The sequence below is a fragment of the Chlamydomonas reinhardtii genome, chromosome 10, assembly GCF_000002595.2.
Source record: "Chlamydomonas reinhardtii strain CC-503 cw92 mt+ chromosome 10, whole genome shotgun sequence".
Lineage (NCBI taxonomy): Eukaryota > Viridiplantae > Chlorophyta > Chlorophyceae > Chlamydomonadales > Chlamydomonadaceae > Chlamydomonas > Chlamydomonas reinhardtii.
Window position 1 is genome coordinate 4,951,263 of NC_057013.1, and position 15,621 is coordinate 4,966,883.

Here is a 15,621-nt window from a genome sequence, read left to right on the forward strand (position 1 = left end):
GCGTCTCTTGGAGACACACCACATCCAGGCGCTGCCGTTCCCAGCAGCTCAGCAGGGCGTGCAGGCGCGAGCACTCTGGCCACCTGTGTTAAACCAGGCTAGGCATAGACATAACCTAGCTGGCCAGGCGAGGACGCTGCTTCACTGCTGGAGGAATACGCGAGTGCCGGGTTTGCTGGGACAATGGACTGCCGTCGCAGTCCCCGAGTTGTGAGATACCCCGGCGGTTCTCACTGGGCATGCCCCCGATTGCTAGCTGGTCCAAACGCTAGTCTTGCCTGCCGCTGAACACGCCTTGGCGTTCTCGCTCCCGCAGGTGATCAGTCTGCTCTCAGCGAGTCACAAGAACTACACATTAGTCGTCGTAAAGCCAATATGGAGTAACAGCGGACAGTGCCGCTCACAGGCGTCACTGCCCGCTACGTGCGCCGACCAACTGTACGGCAACTTCTTACTCGCACCTTTATTTCTCTCAGGCTGATAGCAAGCAAGGTTAATCCTACACCAAGCAGGCGATACACAGCAGTCTTAGCTGCTCAAGTCCACACGCAGTCACACACGCGACACAAAACCCTAGGCTACACACGCTCGTGCCGGTGGACCGGCGCCTCCGCAGGCTGCCCGAGCAGCGCGCTCGAGAACCGGTATCCGAGACTTGCGAAGCCGGCGGCTGTCGAATCCTCGCCTAACTAGTCCGTTTGGCAGCTCAGCTGACGGTGATACGTGGTTGCTTAGGCTAGAGTGACGTTGCTATGCGCCTGCGCGCCTAGACTTGGCTGCAACCCGAAGACGCCCCAACAGATGACTTCCGGAAACCAGTGCGCTGTCCACCAGAGTTCGTTACAGACGTCGATCCGTTGTTGGTGCACATATATAAGAGTAAACCTATGCACAGTTGGGAGTAACGAGAAAGCAGCGCCGGTACAGGCCGGCGCTGCGCCCTTATAGCCGGGCGACAGCCTCATCCCGCTGCATGGCACGAACTAACCCCCACAACCATGGCACGGTTAGCCCCTGCTGCCGGCGAAATGCCATGTCGGCATAATGGCGCGACAGCTGCCGGCGCAGTGTTCGATCGTCACCCAGCAGTAGAGTCGTGTTTGAGACTTACCTAACCAAAACAGACAAGGGGTGTCAGCTTTGTACAGCTGGAAAATGGGCTGAGCCCCATGTAGCGCAAGGGATGTGACGATGGGCACCGGCGACATGAACAGCACCCTTGCAAGCCCATCCAGCGGGACTGGCCACTATGCCAACGCCGTGCCGAGGCACCGACATGTTCTGTCCCCGCCACGCCACGCCACCTTACCCACGCCACTTCACGGTCCATGATATCCCAAATGCACCTCACCCACATCCCACTCAAGCACCGCAAACGGCTGGCCGGGCTCGGGCGCGGGATCCCGGGCCGCGACACATTTAAGGCTCGCGGACGCATGGTTTGCTTGGCTGTTCCAAACAATTTCGACATTCTTGCCCCAAGACGCTTGTCGTCGACATGTTTTGATACATGGATGTAAGATACTTAGGGGCCGAGAGCTATACTCGCGGACTGAAGAAAGTCAAGATGTCCATGGACTCACGAGGTCGCTTCTCGCTCCGGCCGAGTTTTCCCTGCCGCCTATTTTTCTACAATAGGGAATAGCAATTAATAATACGTGGCACTCGCGGTTTGTGCCAGTATGGTACTTTTTGTCGACGCTGGCAGGCACGACAGGGGCAATCCTGGGGGGCTTCGCCCCCCCTGGATCGCTTCGCTCAGGGGGCTCAGCCCAAAAAAAACAGACTCTTCAAATAACAAACCGGGCCTGGCAAGCCCGCCGCTGTGGTCATAGTTAGTGTATTGCCAAGACAGTTGTGACACTTGAATAAGTGCATTTGTGAGCGAGGGAGCCAAGCCCTCTGGACCAACTTTGTAGCCGGCCATCTGCGGCGGCCAGGCTGACCGTGTAACGTGTGCGTGTGTGTGAATCAACCTGGTCTACAGCTCCCCTGCCTCGACAACGCCCAGGCATCCAGCCCGGCAACGTCCAGTGCAGCTCTGATCTAGACCTTCGGAAGCGCCAGCTATTATACCCCCCCCCCCCCCACACACACACACACTCCGCCTCCCCCATCGTGAGGTAACGTGTGGGTTTCTGTAAACAACCTGTCGTCAGCCGTGCACCTGCCATCTTAAGGGCACCAGCTGTTATACGCGTGTGTTATACGTCGAGGGATTGTATTGTGGGACGCTCTGTGCCTCCCGCCTGTCTGCCTGTTTGTTGTTTGCGTTCGTACCCCGGCCGTAGACGGCCGCGGGGTTTCCCTTCAGTTTCTGTTGCACCGCAGGTGCCCACGTTTGGGGTCGCACACCCCCGTGTCAACTGCTACATCGCGTGGTCGTGGGTCAGTGGATTCTGACGCCCACCTCTCAAGGCCTCACCATTGGTCATCCCGTTCCCCTCAGTATTAGGCGTTAAGGAGGAGGTATCGTGCTTCTGTGAGGCCCACCCACACAGTAGGGCAGCAAGTCCCCGAAGCCCCAGGCCTAGCGAGCGAGTAAAAGGAGCCTCGCAGCCTCTGGGTTGACTCCCGCGCGTAAGACGGGCCAGGAGCCCCGCAGCCAGTAGGGTCGGTGTGTCGTAGGTAACAAGGGGGTTGAGTTCCCCCCTGGGATAAGCAGGGACTGACTGGGATAACGTCGGAATATCAGGTTAAGGGTGTAGGTAGCCCCAGGGATCGGGCGTCTTGCAGTGGTGCCATCCGGTGCCGTAATCAGGACAGCAGTTGTGAACGCGCAACCAGGTCAGCAGCTATTGTCAGCACACGCAGGGCCGTGCTCTGCCATTGTATTTTGTGTCGCAGGCACTAGTCTGCGTGGGTGTCCCCTCGCAGGCATTTCCCCTCTCTCTCGTGTGTGCAGGTTCAATCTTCCCCTGCCACCTAAACAGGTTTCCGTTACAGGTCCTCCCCCATCAGTGACGGCTGCGCCGTCACTGCAACCGGCCTTTCCGGCGTCAAGCAATCTGTCCCAGGTCGCCCGCGCACGCCTAGACTAGCAGCAGGCTCCTAACCACCGCCGTGACCGGTTCCCTGTGCCCCTACCGGCGGGAGGGTCTCGTCAAGCAAAAACAAGTCAAGACAGCGAATAACCCTAGCCAGCGGAGACGCAGCTAGGCCTAATCTGAGTTCCGGTAGCATTCTGCTGTGGGTCGCCTTCCCCTAGCCTCCCTCTCTTTCCCTCTCTCTTCTCCTACCCCTCAAGACCCACCGGCTCTGGCCCCATGCCCCAATCCCGGCCAAGCCTGTGTGTGTGGTTACAAGGTGGTGAGCACGACGTGCATTCCTGTCCTTGTAGAAACCTAGGCCCGGGCCGGGGGGCCCTTATAACGCCTGCAACACTTATATATGCAGCTAGTTTGGTCCCCGAATGGGGGTGCTTATGCTCCTGTGCTCCCAAATGGAATCTAGTAACGCGGCTAACCTGGCTGGGTCCGCATTCTGCATGACGGCCTGCATTCCGCCTGTAAAATCGATCTCGCTACCCAAACGCAACTGGTCGTAGGCCGTACACCGCATGAGCACATGATTCTCATCTTCGACTTCATTTGTAACACATAGCGGGCAAATCCTCTCCTCCCTAGGTCGTCCATAGGCGCGGTTGGCAGTAAGCGGCCAGCAGCATAGGCGGAACCTCATCAAGGCCTTGTGGTGCGCAACTGGTATAAATGCTCTACTGTGCCCTTGCATGGTCAGTGGTGCCGCTCCTTCCGCACACAGCCCCATCCAATGCTTGTACTTGCTCATCTGCACGCCTGGTTGCTTGTTGTCTGATGGGAAAGTGCTTGGCTCAGACTGCAGCCGCTCGTGCTTCCACGCCTTCATTAGACTCTCTCGAAAGGCGGATACTATTTGCCCTTCAGGCAGCGGGCTACCTGCTCGGCTCTCCTCCCTTTCCGGCCTGATCATGTGCATACGGCCTTGCCATACGTCTACGCCATGCGCTGAGATAAAACGGAAAAGCCGTGCACACCACCCATCTCCCTCTGGGTGTACTAACGCGTCTTGTACTTCATCGATTAGTGCATCGTGAGCTAGGCTATCCTTCTGCACGGCAATCCTGTTGTAGAATCCAATGCAAAGCTTGGCGAAAAAGAAATGGAGTGGTAGTTGTGCTAATTCAGCAAACAGCAGGCGATGCGATGGTCGCTTCGTACCCACTGTCATCCTCATGTACTGCACTTGTAATTTGACGGTCTCGTCTTTCAGGCATGCTTCAAACGGTCCGTGCGCCAGGTTATTGCTGTCACGCCGCCGCGGTGGTGGGCCGCCGTCCAGCATTTCCGCTAATACGTCGGGTCCCCACACTTCACAACCATATGCTAGGATGGAGCGAACTTGCACCTCAAAACAACGCATGCGTATGTCGGGGGAGAAAATCCTCAAACGGTTTAATCTATTAGTAAGCCGACTCCCTCGGAAGGGTCTTCTTCCTTCCCCACCTCTAGCTCCCACATCGTGGAGTGCGCAGGACAGGCCAGCGTTGAGTGAGACAGCGTCTGCCCTCTGGTGCCCGGTCCTTGCAAGCCGAGCCCGCCTGTGCGGCGCCGGTGCGTGTCAGCACCCGGCGCCCCTTACTTTCTGTATCCTTACTTCTAACCGCCTAGACCAAGAAAACCACTAAACAAGACCGTATCACAGCGGCGACAACAACTTCTGCGGAGCGCACGTGTGTGGCAACAACGTCTGACAACACCGACCGCGTCTGACCAAGGCCCGCTCTCGTCGGCCCCCACACCCGCCTCCGTCTCCCTTTGTAACGGGAGACTCGCTCCCTTGTCAACCTAGGCGACAATCCTCTTGTTACATTGGTGCGAAATGCCAGGAGTCACCCTGACTGTTGAGGTCCCAGGTTCGATCCTGTATGGGTGCATGGGTCCGAACTAGTGCACAAGAGGGTTACACCCTCATTGCCTTGAGGTGGATGGCCCGTGAGAGCGAGGCAACAACGCAACTGGGCCAAAGGTAGTAAACCCACCCCGCGCCTGCAGTGAGCCTATAACATCTACGGATGCGCTGGTGGTCTCACGAGGACGTTCGCTTCCAGGGGGGGAGGACTGTAACGGGAGACTCGCTCCCTTGTCAACCTAGGCAACAATCCTCTTGTTACACCCTTCTCCCCCCTTCTCAGTTAAGACAGCACCGGGCGTCATCATACGACCAGTGGGTGGCTGAGCGACCGGTGGGTGGCTGAGCGAAAAAATTAGCCTGGCGGCTGTAGGGGGCTGTGCGTCGTTGTAACTGACAGCGCGACGACCGCGTGGGAGTGTTAGAATGTCGTGGACTTTGGTCTTACGCGCTCACACCCGGGGAACACGGGGAGTCGGGTTAGACACGTGGGGCAAACCGCCAGTGAGAGCGCGGCACCAGACATAGCAATTGCATGGGAAATGCAGTGAACGGGCAGCGAGTATGTTGCGGGGGAAACGGAAGTTGTGCTACGGGGAGAACGTTGCATGGTGAGACCGTTGCGGACGCGAGAAGAGTTATAAGCCTGGTAGAACCAGGGACGACTAAGCAAGCCAGTCATAGTGGACTCTATGATGTAACGAGCCTATAAGACTACACCGGTGGATTGCTTGCGCCAAATACCGCGTATTTCCAAGACTTGTCAAGCCCTGGCGGCTGTACTGATGGCTGCACCTGCAATGCCAGTAGAAGACGGTTGGGTTTGCGCCAGTAAGAAACGGTTGGGTCTGCGCCAGAATAGATCTTGGAGGTATTTTGTTGGCTGTTTGAGGCAACCTGATGTCATGCCAGACTGTGAGTTGTATTATTTGCGGCGGCGGCGGCGGCGACCCAGGGCCAGGGTCTGTAGACGGCACGTAGTGGCGCTGGCGGTAACGGCTCTCACACCAGTGCGCAGTAGCGGCACGCACGCATGTGCGGCGGAAGGCCACGTGGAGGTGGAAAGCGCGGCGCGCCGACGCGCAGGTTGAGATCTGCTCATGTTCAGTTCGGGGTCTTTGCTTGCAAGCCTGTGTGTGTGTGTGGTTACAAGGTGGTGAGCACGACGTGCATTCCTGTCCTTGTAGAAACCGAGGCCCGGGCCGGGGGGCCCTTATAACGCCTGCAACACTTATATATGCAGCTAGTTTGGTCCCCGAATGGGGGTGCTTATGCTCCTGTGCTCCCAAATGGAATCTAGTAACGTGGCTAACCTGGCCGGGTCCGTATTCTGCATGACGGCCTGCATTCCGCCTGTAAAATCGATCTCGCTACCCAAGCATTCGGAAATTGCGGCTTGCGGGCCGGTTGTGATCTGCTGTTTGTTAGTGTGCTTGAGCTTGCCCCTACCTCAGGCCTCAGACGGGTGCACGTGGTGTGGGCACAACCCATTTGGACCCCATGCCACTTACTAGTCAGCTTGCCGTGCTGCATGTTTGTGCTGTGTGCTGTTCTGTGGCTGCAGTGCTGAAATAACGGTCCAGGTGCGGGCTCAGGCTGGGTTGTCAGCTTGCATCGCGCCGCTCTCTACTGCTGGTTGACTTGAAATTGCGTGTGTGGTGATGAAGGGAGGCGCTAGTTGCGAGACGCTGCATGCAGAGCTCGCGCTCTCACGCGTGGGGTTTATAGGGGTGTCCACAGGTGTTTGTGGGTAGCATGGCAGGCACTGCATATGGTGATAGTGGTGGTATGGTGATATGATCGTGATGGTGATTGGTGATGGTGACGATGCTTCTCAGTTGCTGCACGCCGCGCATGGCATGTGGCGAGCGCAATCACTATTGTTGTTATTCAAGTTCTTGCTTCATCTGGTATGACGATAGCACTGTATGCGTGCACTTTTGAGGGAGGGGGGTATTAGGAATGGGATTGGGGCACGTGCACGCGCCTGCGCGGAAGTACACGCGTGATGCGGCGCGGCGCTCAAAGGCGGCGATTGCATTACCTGGTTGAGGGATGGCTCCTGGTAGTTGTGGACTGCGGAGAAGGAGTCGAAACAGCCGACGGCAGCATCTGTTGGGCCCTTGGTAGCAGCGCAATGGAGGAGGGGGGGCGGAGGTAGGGCCCGGCCGCTGAGGCCGCTGAGTGTAGTGGAAACGATGATCTGTCGTCTGCTAGCTAGTCCTTTTACTGTCAGGATAACGCAGCACAACAAGTGGTATCGAGACCAGCTATCCTCAAGTCACGGGTTCGATCCGCGCCACCTGCTGGGCACGGAAGTATGCAGGCTCTGCTTCCGGGGATACGTCTGAACTGTGGAGTATCGCAGCTCTGCTCCCGTATCTGCGTGTTGAATTCGTCGGGACGCCTCATCTGGAGGGGGGATAGTTGTAGTGCGGTGCTGTGGAAACGATGGTCTGTCATCTGCTAGCTAGTCCTTTTACTGTCAGGATAACGCAGCACAACACTGAGGCCACTGGCGATACGGTGCGGCTGGGTGCACGCGCGGTCGCCCGCCTTACACGCCTGGTGCCGGTCATGCATGCGCAAGCCCTGCTTGTAACGGAAGTGTGAATTGAGAGAGGCGCTGCTTTGCACGGTGCTGGGGACAGCTCAACTAGCACATTACGATACCGCAGATGTTATTTTTACTGGCAAACACAGAAATTTGTGTGCCCGCCGTGCCGGCACGTCCACTGTGTGTGTCTTGGAAGCGGCAACTACGGACGAAAAGAATGCAACACGGCCTCCATGATTTCCTAGCGCCACAGGCAGCTCCGCAGCTAGCTGTCAACCAACAAAACTCCGCAACCACCTCGCACATCAGCCACACACACACACACATCTATCATACACACAACACGCGTGCATACGTCACCGCGGCCCGCAGCCTAGCCCGCAGCACTTCATGCCCCCCCCAGCACACACACTCACACAGTCACACTGCCCTGTGCTTGGCTGCTTGCTTGCTTACGATAATGCCTGGCGGGTGCGTGGGGGCCTCTGGATAATCGCCGCGGGAGCGCCTTCGCCACGGCGGGTTCCGGCGGGTTGCAGTCTTACCGTACTTCCAAGTCCGGTCCCCGGCTACCGAACTGCCGAAACGGCCCCTGCGGTTGCTGCCCAGACGCCCCGCCCGGCCCTAATCTTAGCAGTAGCCAGACGCAACCAGCCAGAAGCAGCAGCAGTCCACTCGAGGCCGGTGGTGTGGAGAGCAGAAGCATGCATGGTTTCCCGCCGCGGACCTCATCAAGCCGTACCCCAAGCCGCACAAGCAACAAACAAGCAGCACACTTTGAACCCGCCGAAACCTCGCCAACCTGATGTTAGTTTGCCAGCCAGGCCCCACGACGCAACCGCGGTATCAACTCAAGCAATATGGAAACGCAATCTGCCTCCTTCTCTTGCCTCCAAACATACATAACGGCATCGTCGCAGCCTGCCGCACGTAGCTCTCACGCGAACTGCTGCTGCTGCTGCTGCTGCTGCTGCTGTGCGCGGCGCATCATGCGCTCAATGCTGTCCCGCAGGCTCTCTCGTGCGCGGCGGACGTCCTCAAAGCCCGGGCCGCTGCCGCCGTCAGCGCTGTCCTGTAATGTTGATGGTGTCGGCGGTGTGGGGTGTTGTGGTGGTGGGGCGTGTGGTGGTCAAGCCGTGGGGGTAGCGACACGCGCACGACGCGCGCGGGGCAAAACGACATACAGGTGCGGACACGTGCGACACATTGAGTGATACCGCCGTATTTGCAGGTGCGCCTCCCACTCATACATCCCTCAACCCTCCCTCCCTTCAGTAGCCCCAACCAAGCCGCCGCCAGAGCTACCTTGTATGCAGCCGGGGACTCCCCTAATATACCTGCCCCACCAGCCCGCGCCTAACACCCCACCAGCATAGCCCGCGCCCTCTTATCTCACCTGCTGCTGCTGCCCCTGCTGGCTGCGGCCGCCCGCCGCCGCCGCCGAGTCGTAGGAGCTGCGGCCGGCGCGCACGCGCCCGTCCCGCCCCACGGCCTGCCACGCCTGCTCCATCACCACACGCACATCATCCTCCTCACCATCGCCGCCACTGCTGCTTGAAGCAAAGCTGCTGGCAAAGGCGCCGCCGCCGGAAGCCTGCTGCTGCTGCTGCTGCTGCTGCTGCTGCTGCTGCTGCTGCTGCTGCTGCTGCTGCTGCTGGGCCTTCTTGCTGCGGCCACGGTAGTCAGCGCCGCCGCAGTTCTTGGCGTTGCCGTTCTTGGCGCTGGTGGTGGTGGTGGTGGTGGTGGTGGTGCTGGGTGCGGGGCCCTTGGACCACACCCACAGCTCGTTGTGGCGATTGAGCAGCCGGGCAGGCTGCATGGGGGGGGCGGAGGAGGGGGAGGCGTGGAGGGGTGGGTGTTGGAGGGGTGGCCGAGTGGCGTGGATGGTGGAGGGGTGGTGGTCGAGGTGGGGTGGAGGTAGGTGTGGATACTGGTGGTCGTGGTGTCACAGGTGTACAGCACGGGGCGCATGGTGCGTGCGAAAGGGGATTGGAGGGAACCCAGGACTCACCACCGACACGTTGCCCTCCATCCCCCCTCACACACGCCCCCCGCCCCACCCCACACACACACACGCACACACACACACACACACACACACACACACACGCACATCACCCCCCACACACCCCAACCACACCCCCACTCCACCTGGTCGTACAGCGCCACCCCGAAGTACTCGGTGGCCACATCCAGCCCGTCGCCGGTCAGGTTGGCCAGGAACTCAAAACCCTGGGCAGGAACAATGCGTGTGTGTGTGTGGATGGGTGGGTGGGTGGGTGGGGTGGGGGGTTGGGGGGTCGGGAGGTTAGGGAAGCGCATACACAGGGAGACACGCAGCGCTGTGGCGCATGGGATCAAAGGTGTTGGTTGCGACGGCGGCGGTGCATGGAACTTTGGGGCGAGGGTAAATGAAGTTGTTGGCACACAGAAACACTCACACACACACACACGCATGCAACGCATACACTGTCTTTGCGCAATGTTTTCCTTGTGCTCTTTGACACACACACACACACACACACTCTCTCACCCGTGTGACCACCACGTCCTCTGTGGCGAACCCGCCGAAGCTGAGCACCCACACGTCCTGCTGCTCCACGGGGGTCACGGCCAGCTCGGTGGAGGTGGGCGCGGGCGGCGTGTCCTGTGTGTGCGTGTGCGTGTGTGTGTGCGTGTGCAGGATAGATGCGTTAGTTATGAAGGCACACGGGGAAGCAAGTAACTGACAAACAAGTTGACATCATTGTGCGTACAGCGGGACGAAGCATGCATGCCCTCCATCGGCTTCCTGCCTCCCACCTGCATGCAACCGACAGATAGACACGCCTGCCCTGTGCCCCACCCACTCCCACCAACCCTCCTCCTGTCCACACAGCCACACACAGCCCCTGCACACGCACCCCCCATTTTCAACCCCCACCCCACCTGCAGCTCGAAGGGCACGAAGTACTCGATGGTGAAGGTGGAGGACAGGGCGTGAGCGCGCGGGTCGGACACGTACACCAGCGTGAAGGAGGGGTTGGTCTGCGGGGGTGTGTTTGGGCGTGTGTGTGGGTGTGTTGGAAAAGCGCCATGATGGGCATGATGCGTATGTTTCTAGTAGGCACGGCACGTAGAGCCAACGCGCACTCTTGTGTGTGTGTGTGTGTGTGTGTGTGTGTGTGTGTGTGTGTGTGTGTGTGTGTGTGTGTGTGTGTGTGTGTGTGTGTGTGTGTGTGTGTGTGTGTGTGTAAGGTTAGGATAGCGCAATGATGGGTGTGTGTATGGTAGGTACCGGTACGCGTGGTGATAACACACGCACACACACAAGAGTGCGCACACTCGCTCGTACCCCACCTGCGGCAGTTTGCGGCCGTCCGCGTTGCCGCCCTTGACATAGTCCTGCAGCCGCTGTGTGTGTGCAGGGTGGGGTGGGGTGTGCGGGGTGTTGTGGTGTGTGTTCTTACCATGTTCAGTAAGGACCACCAGTACACGTATGTAGGGTGCCACCCATACTACTGCCTTCTCCCTGCCTCTTCTGCCGCCCCCCGCCCCCCCCCCACCCGCCGCCCACCTGGTACCCCTCATCGTAGGCGTCACCCCACTTGGCGCCCGTGACGTTGGTGCTAATCCAATGGGCTGCGTGCACGTGCGTGTGCCAGGCGGCAGACCGGGGGACGAGGGGGCGAGGAGGGCATGTTAAGCGTTGGCCGGTGGAGCACGTGCAGGGGAGGGGAGGGACAGCCGGAAGGAGAGAGCGGCGAACAGGATCTACCAACCAGCGCGGACCGGCCCACACACCCACACGGTCCACGCGCTACTAAATACCCGGCCATACCAGCAACCTGCTGCTCCCACGTACCAGCGGCTGTACCTACCCGATGGCTGCCCCGCCACAGCCCCACCGCCCGCGCCCGCACACTCGCATAACCGGCGTAAACGCGGCTCCCAACCCACTCGCTGCCCGTACACTCACCATGCTATTCAGCCGCGGGCCCCCACACGGGCAGCCGCACCCAGGAGAGACAGCGCAGCCGCGCAGCCAAGCTCCCGCCCTGCGTGGCGCAAAGTCAGAGACAATGCGCTGAATGGCCGCCTACCCCAGTCCATCGCTGGGGTACAGGCAGCACAGCACATCACCGCCCATCTAACTAACCGCGACGACATTATCGCAGCCGTCGTCAGCGGACCCATGACCCACAAAACTAACGCCCCGCCGCCCAAGCGAAAACGAAAGCAGGGCCCACCGCCCGAGGAGCCCCCCTGGGCAGAACGCTGTCGCTATAGGGTTCGGTGGCAACCCACCCTGACCACAAACGGCATCCTCCGAGCCTACGAGCTACAGAACTACAACACCACTAGCACAACCAAACCCCCGTGCCGGCTATGGGGGCAAGGCATCCGGCGCTTCATGGTCCAAGTGCACTGGGCTGAAACGGAAGACCCCCTCTCCTCACTCTCCCAAAACCCCGGGTGGGCGGCTGCCCTGGCACGCTACACTCTTGCCCAAGCCGTAGACGCGCCCCCTGACCCTACCCCGCCTCCCGCCCTTGACAATCACCTCACCAGTAAGCAGCGCCAGGGCAGATGGCGAGACCCAGCACCCAGCGAAGCCGCACGCAAACGTGCGATCCTCCGGTGCAGCACCATCGACGTCAAATCCTGTAACCCGGACACAGACATCCACCCGACAGGTCAATACTGTATTCAAATGGGCACACGTGAGCCGGGCAGCGCCACAGGCACGCCGTCCGGCCTCCCCCAAGACTCCGACCCCCCCGCCAGGGTCTACGGCCCGGATGGACGCTGCATAGGAACCGTTAGCGCTGCCCGACTTGCCCTACTCCACGCCCGGTACAGGACCCTTAACCCCACTCACCCCCCGGAAAGGTTTGCTGCCGCTCTGGCCTCCCTGATTATACGGTACCGCCCCAGCAAACGCCACAAGGAGAGTTCCACCAACCCAGCGCACGAGGTAACCCTCTGCCCCGACCTGATGTCCACGCTCACGTCCCATATCAAGTTCCAGACGGAGGCATTCGCATCTCCCCTCAACGCCCACTGCGACATCCCAGCATACTACACTACCCACCCGCAAGATTCAGAGTTCGGGGCCGCCCACGACTGCTACAGCCGCACGCTAGATGGAATCTCCTTCGTTCACCCACCCCCACAACCCGAGCACACCAGCCTGGCCATGGCGTGGGCGGTCGCCAGCGCCGAGGCGGCAACACCGCACACACCGCACCTGTCCGTCGTGGTGGTCCCGTATGGCGACACAAGCGGCTACACAGCCTGGCTCCAACACCCACTGGTCCACGACCTGGGGCACATCAAACCGGCGCACGCCTGGGCAGGCCTGGCCTCAGGCCTAGGCCAGCCGCAGGAGCTCCCCGCTCACCGACGTGGACTCCACCTCCTGTGCGTGACAAACGAAAGGGGCCGCCTCCTCCTCAATCAGGCCCTGGAGAGTGGGCTTGCACTCGCCCTAGCGGACGCGCTCGGGCACACCCCGCACCTAGCTACCCGTAAACCCCCCACGGACCCAGACACACCCAACCCGTGGCCCCCAACCCCCCGGAAGTTAAAACGGCGCATCCTCGCCCAGAGCAGCCAGACGCCCCAGCCCCAGCCCCCTCGCGATGCCCCCACCCTACCATCCCCTACGGAGCTTGCAACCCTCTACCGCGCTTATGTCCCGCTCGCACCCACACGAGGCTCCGCGGTCTTTACCGACGGGAGCAAAGTACCACACACACGAGAGTACACGGGCCTGGGAGCGGCGGTCTGGGACGCCAGCGACAACCGCACCACGCACATTGATGAAGACATCGCCTTCAACACACCCCTGAGCACCATCCTTCGGTGTGAATCATCCGCCATACGCACGGCGCTCCGCCTCCATCGCGACACACCTCACCTACGGGTCTACACCGACAGTCTTGTCAGTCTGTTCATCCTCCGTCGCGCCATTATGGAGCCCGAGTCACTCCACGTAAGCAAGCACCGCGAGATGTTTGGGACCATAGTCGACCAACTTGCGGAACGTGCCCTAGCTGGACACAAGACATCATTTTATCACGTACGTTCGCACCAGACAGACACATGCGTAGGAAATCAGAAAGCGGATGAAGCGGCACAGGCTGTGGCCACCAGAACAGTGCAGCCGGATGCGACAGAAACTCTATACTCGCACCCATATGAACCCTTAGAGGGATGGATTGCCCAGAAGGAAATTGTGGAGCACAATGGCAATTTGGAAGAACGGTTGCGCTACGCCAACGACCTCAATCGCGACCTGAAGAAAATGGCCCGTAAATCCACCGCGACCGGTTATACCAAATCAGGACTGTACGCGGAACTATGGGAGGCAGCGAGGAAGCACATCGACGAACGCTACGGCCTAAACCTGTTCGACAAGTTCTCATTTGAAGAGGCCCGCTGCGCGTTCAAATACCGCTGGGGCCTCTCCTGGAATGCCAAGCGGGCCGCAAGAGTAAAACACCCCATGCCCGGCTGCGCAGGCGGCGAATGCCCCCTGTGCCGCGGCGACGACGGTGGCACGCACACCCTGGGCGGCTGCACCCACCCACGCATGAAAGCAGCCTACATTGCGCGTCACAACCGCGCTGTCCAGCGGATAGCGAAAGCAATAAGTCAGGGCCACTATGGAGGCTGCGTTATGTACATGGACGCCGGTAAGGATGCCCCCACTTATAGCGGGGGAACCCGCATCCCTGCGTGGATGCTCCCCAGCACGCCAGAGAGCGTGCGTAAGAAGCTCCGTCCAGACCTGCTGGTCATTCCCACACTCCGGATGCACATGTCCGGACTGCCAGCCCGTGCACCCCGCACACGCCGACAAAGGAGCGCCCATAAGGTCTACGTCATAGAAGTCGGATACTGCTCGGACCTAAACCACCCGGACAAACGCGCAGAGAAACTGCAACAACACGAAGACCTCGTGGCCGCTCTCCGCGACGCAGGCTGGGACGTGATGTACAGCCCAGACACTATAATTAGCCTTGGCCATACTGGCACGGTCACACCCCACCTTCATGCCCTCCTCAAAACACTCGGATGCCCCACACAGTCCGCACACAACACATGCCGTAAACTAGTTCAGCACGCCGTCCACACCACAACCGCCATCACAGCCCTCCGCCGCGAAATCTACAGCCACAAATGGCCCGGGAGACCACCATAAAACCGTATGACCCGCTGTGGGAAAGGGGCCAGGCCCAGTACGCCTAGGCGCACTGGCAACCTCCCCTCTCTCACTTGGGGGACAGGGGCTCAGCGGCGGAGACCATCTATGCGGTGGTCTCTCACGCCCTCACACCCCTACCTCCGCAGAACACGCCCTGTCATGCAGGGAGTACCTATTATTATTATTATTCCAACCAGCGCGGGGTGGTCTGGGGAAGGCAGGTGCTGGTAGTTGTTTGCCACACGTCTCCACTCCTCGCCTACTCCCCACCCACCCACCCACCCGCCCCGCCCGACCCACACACACACACACACACTCTTTCCCCTCCCTCGCCCACCCTTCTTGTAGCGGCGTAGCTCCACGTCGTCCCGGGTCTGCAGGATCTCGTACTCTGGGCAGTCCTTGCCGCGGCAGAAGGCGGGCGGACTCCAGCCGCCGGCGGCGGGGGCGGCGCCGCCGCCGGCCACGGAAGAGCTCTGCGCAGCGCCGGTTTCAGGCAGGGCGGAAAGAAAGAAAGAAACTTGTAAGTGGGTGCAGGGGTGGCCGGGCGGACGTAAGGGGTGGGCGAAGCGAAGCATACGCGGACGGGGACGCACACGCAAGGGCTCTGTAAAGCGGCAACGTGCGTGCGCGGTTAGCGTGGCAACGTGCGTGACGGCATGACCCCTGGGTCAGGCCTCCGCCTCCGACAGCTTCCTCGCTTTTTCGAGACCAACGCCGCTTAGGAAAAGCGGCGCCGCTGTGTGAGGCCCTAAGCAGCTCGCGCAAGCTTCAAGCATCCCTGCAGTGCTGCCAACGCACGGACCTGCGGCGACTTCGCGCCGAACGCACAGGCGCAGGCGCAGGCCAGTAGCGCTAGCGCCAGCGCGCTAGAGGAAGCAGCCTGAACTCGTTTCGGCGTCATGTTGCTGTGTTTGTAAGGGGGCTGTGCTTTAGTGTTTGGAGAAACAAGGCGACGGGGGAACAAGAAGGGCTGCCGATT

The 15,621-nt window shown here is 60.2% G+C and overlaps 2 protein-coding genes across 2 annotated transcripts; both read right to left on the minus strand.

The window, feature by feature from the left end:
- Positions 1 to 7,541: 7,541 nt before the first annotated feature.
- CHLRE_10g455100v5 (uncharacterized protein) lies at positions 7,542 to 12,104 on the minus strand. Its single transcript, XM_043067044.1, has 9 exons — positions 11,996 to 12,104; positions 11,387 to 11,484; positions 11,004 to 11,068; positions 10,787 to 10,840; positions 10,376 to 10,474; positions 9,981 to 10,094; positions 9,599 to 9,679; positions 8,844 to 9,260; positions 7,542 to 8,519 (listed from the first exon to the last, which is right to left on the minus strand). The coding sequence occupies exons 2-9, from the start codon at positions 11,406 to 11,408 to the stop codon at positions 8,385 to 8,387; spliced, it is 987 nt and encodes a 328-aa protein (XP_042920441.1). The 5' UTR covers positions 11,409 to 11,484; positions 11,996 to 12,104; the 3' UTR covers positions 7,542 to 8,384.
- A 134-nt stretch (positions 12,105 to 12,238) lies between these two features.
- Positions 12,239 to 15,604, minus strand: CHLRE_10g455150v5 (uncharacterized protein). Its single transcript, XM_043067045.1, has 3 exons — positions 15,445 to 15,604; positions 14,977 to 15,115; positions 12,239 to 14,793 (listed from the first exon to the last, which is right to left on the minus strand). Exons 1-3 carry the CDS (start codon positions 15,541 to 15,543, stop codon positions 14,774 to 14,776), a joined length of 258 nt encoding a protein of 85 aa, XP_042920442.1. The 5' UTR covers positions 15,544 to 15,604; the 3' UTR covers positions 12,239 to 14,773.
- Between the last annotated feature and the right edge of the window lie 17 nt (positions 15,605 to 15,621).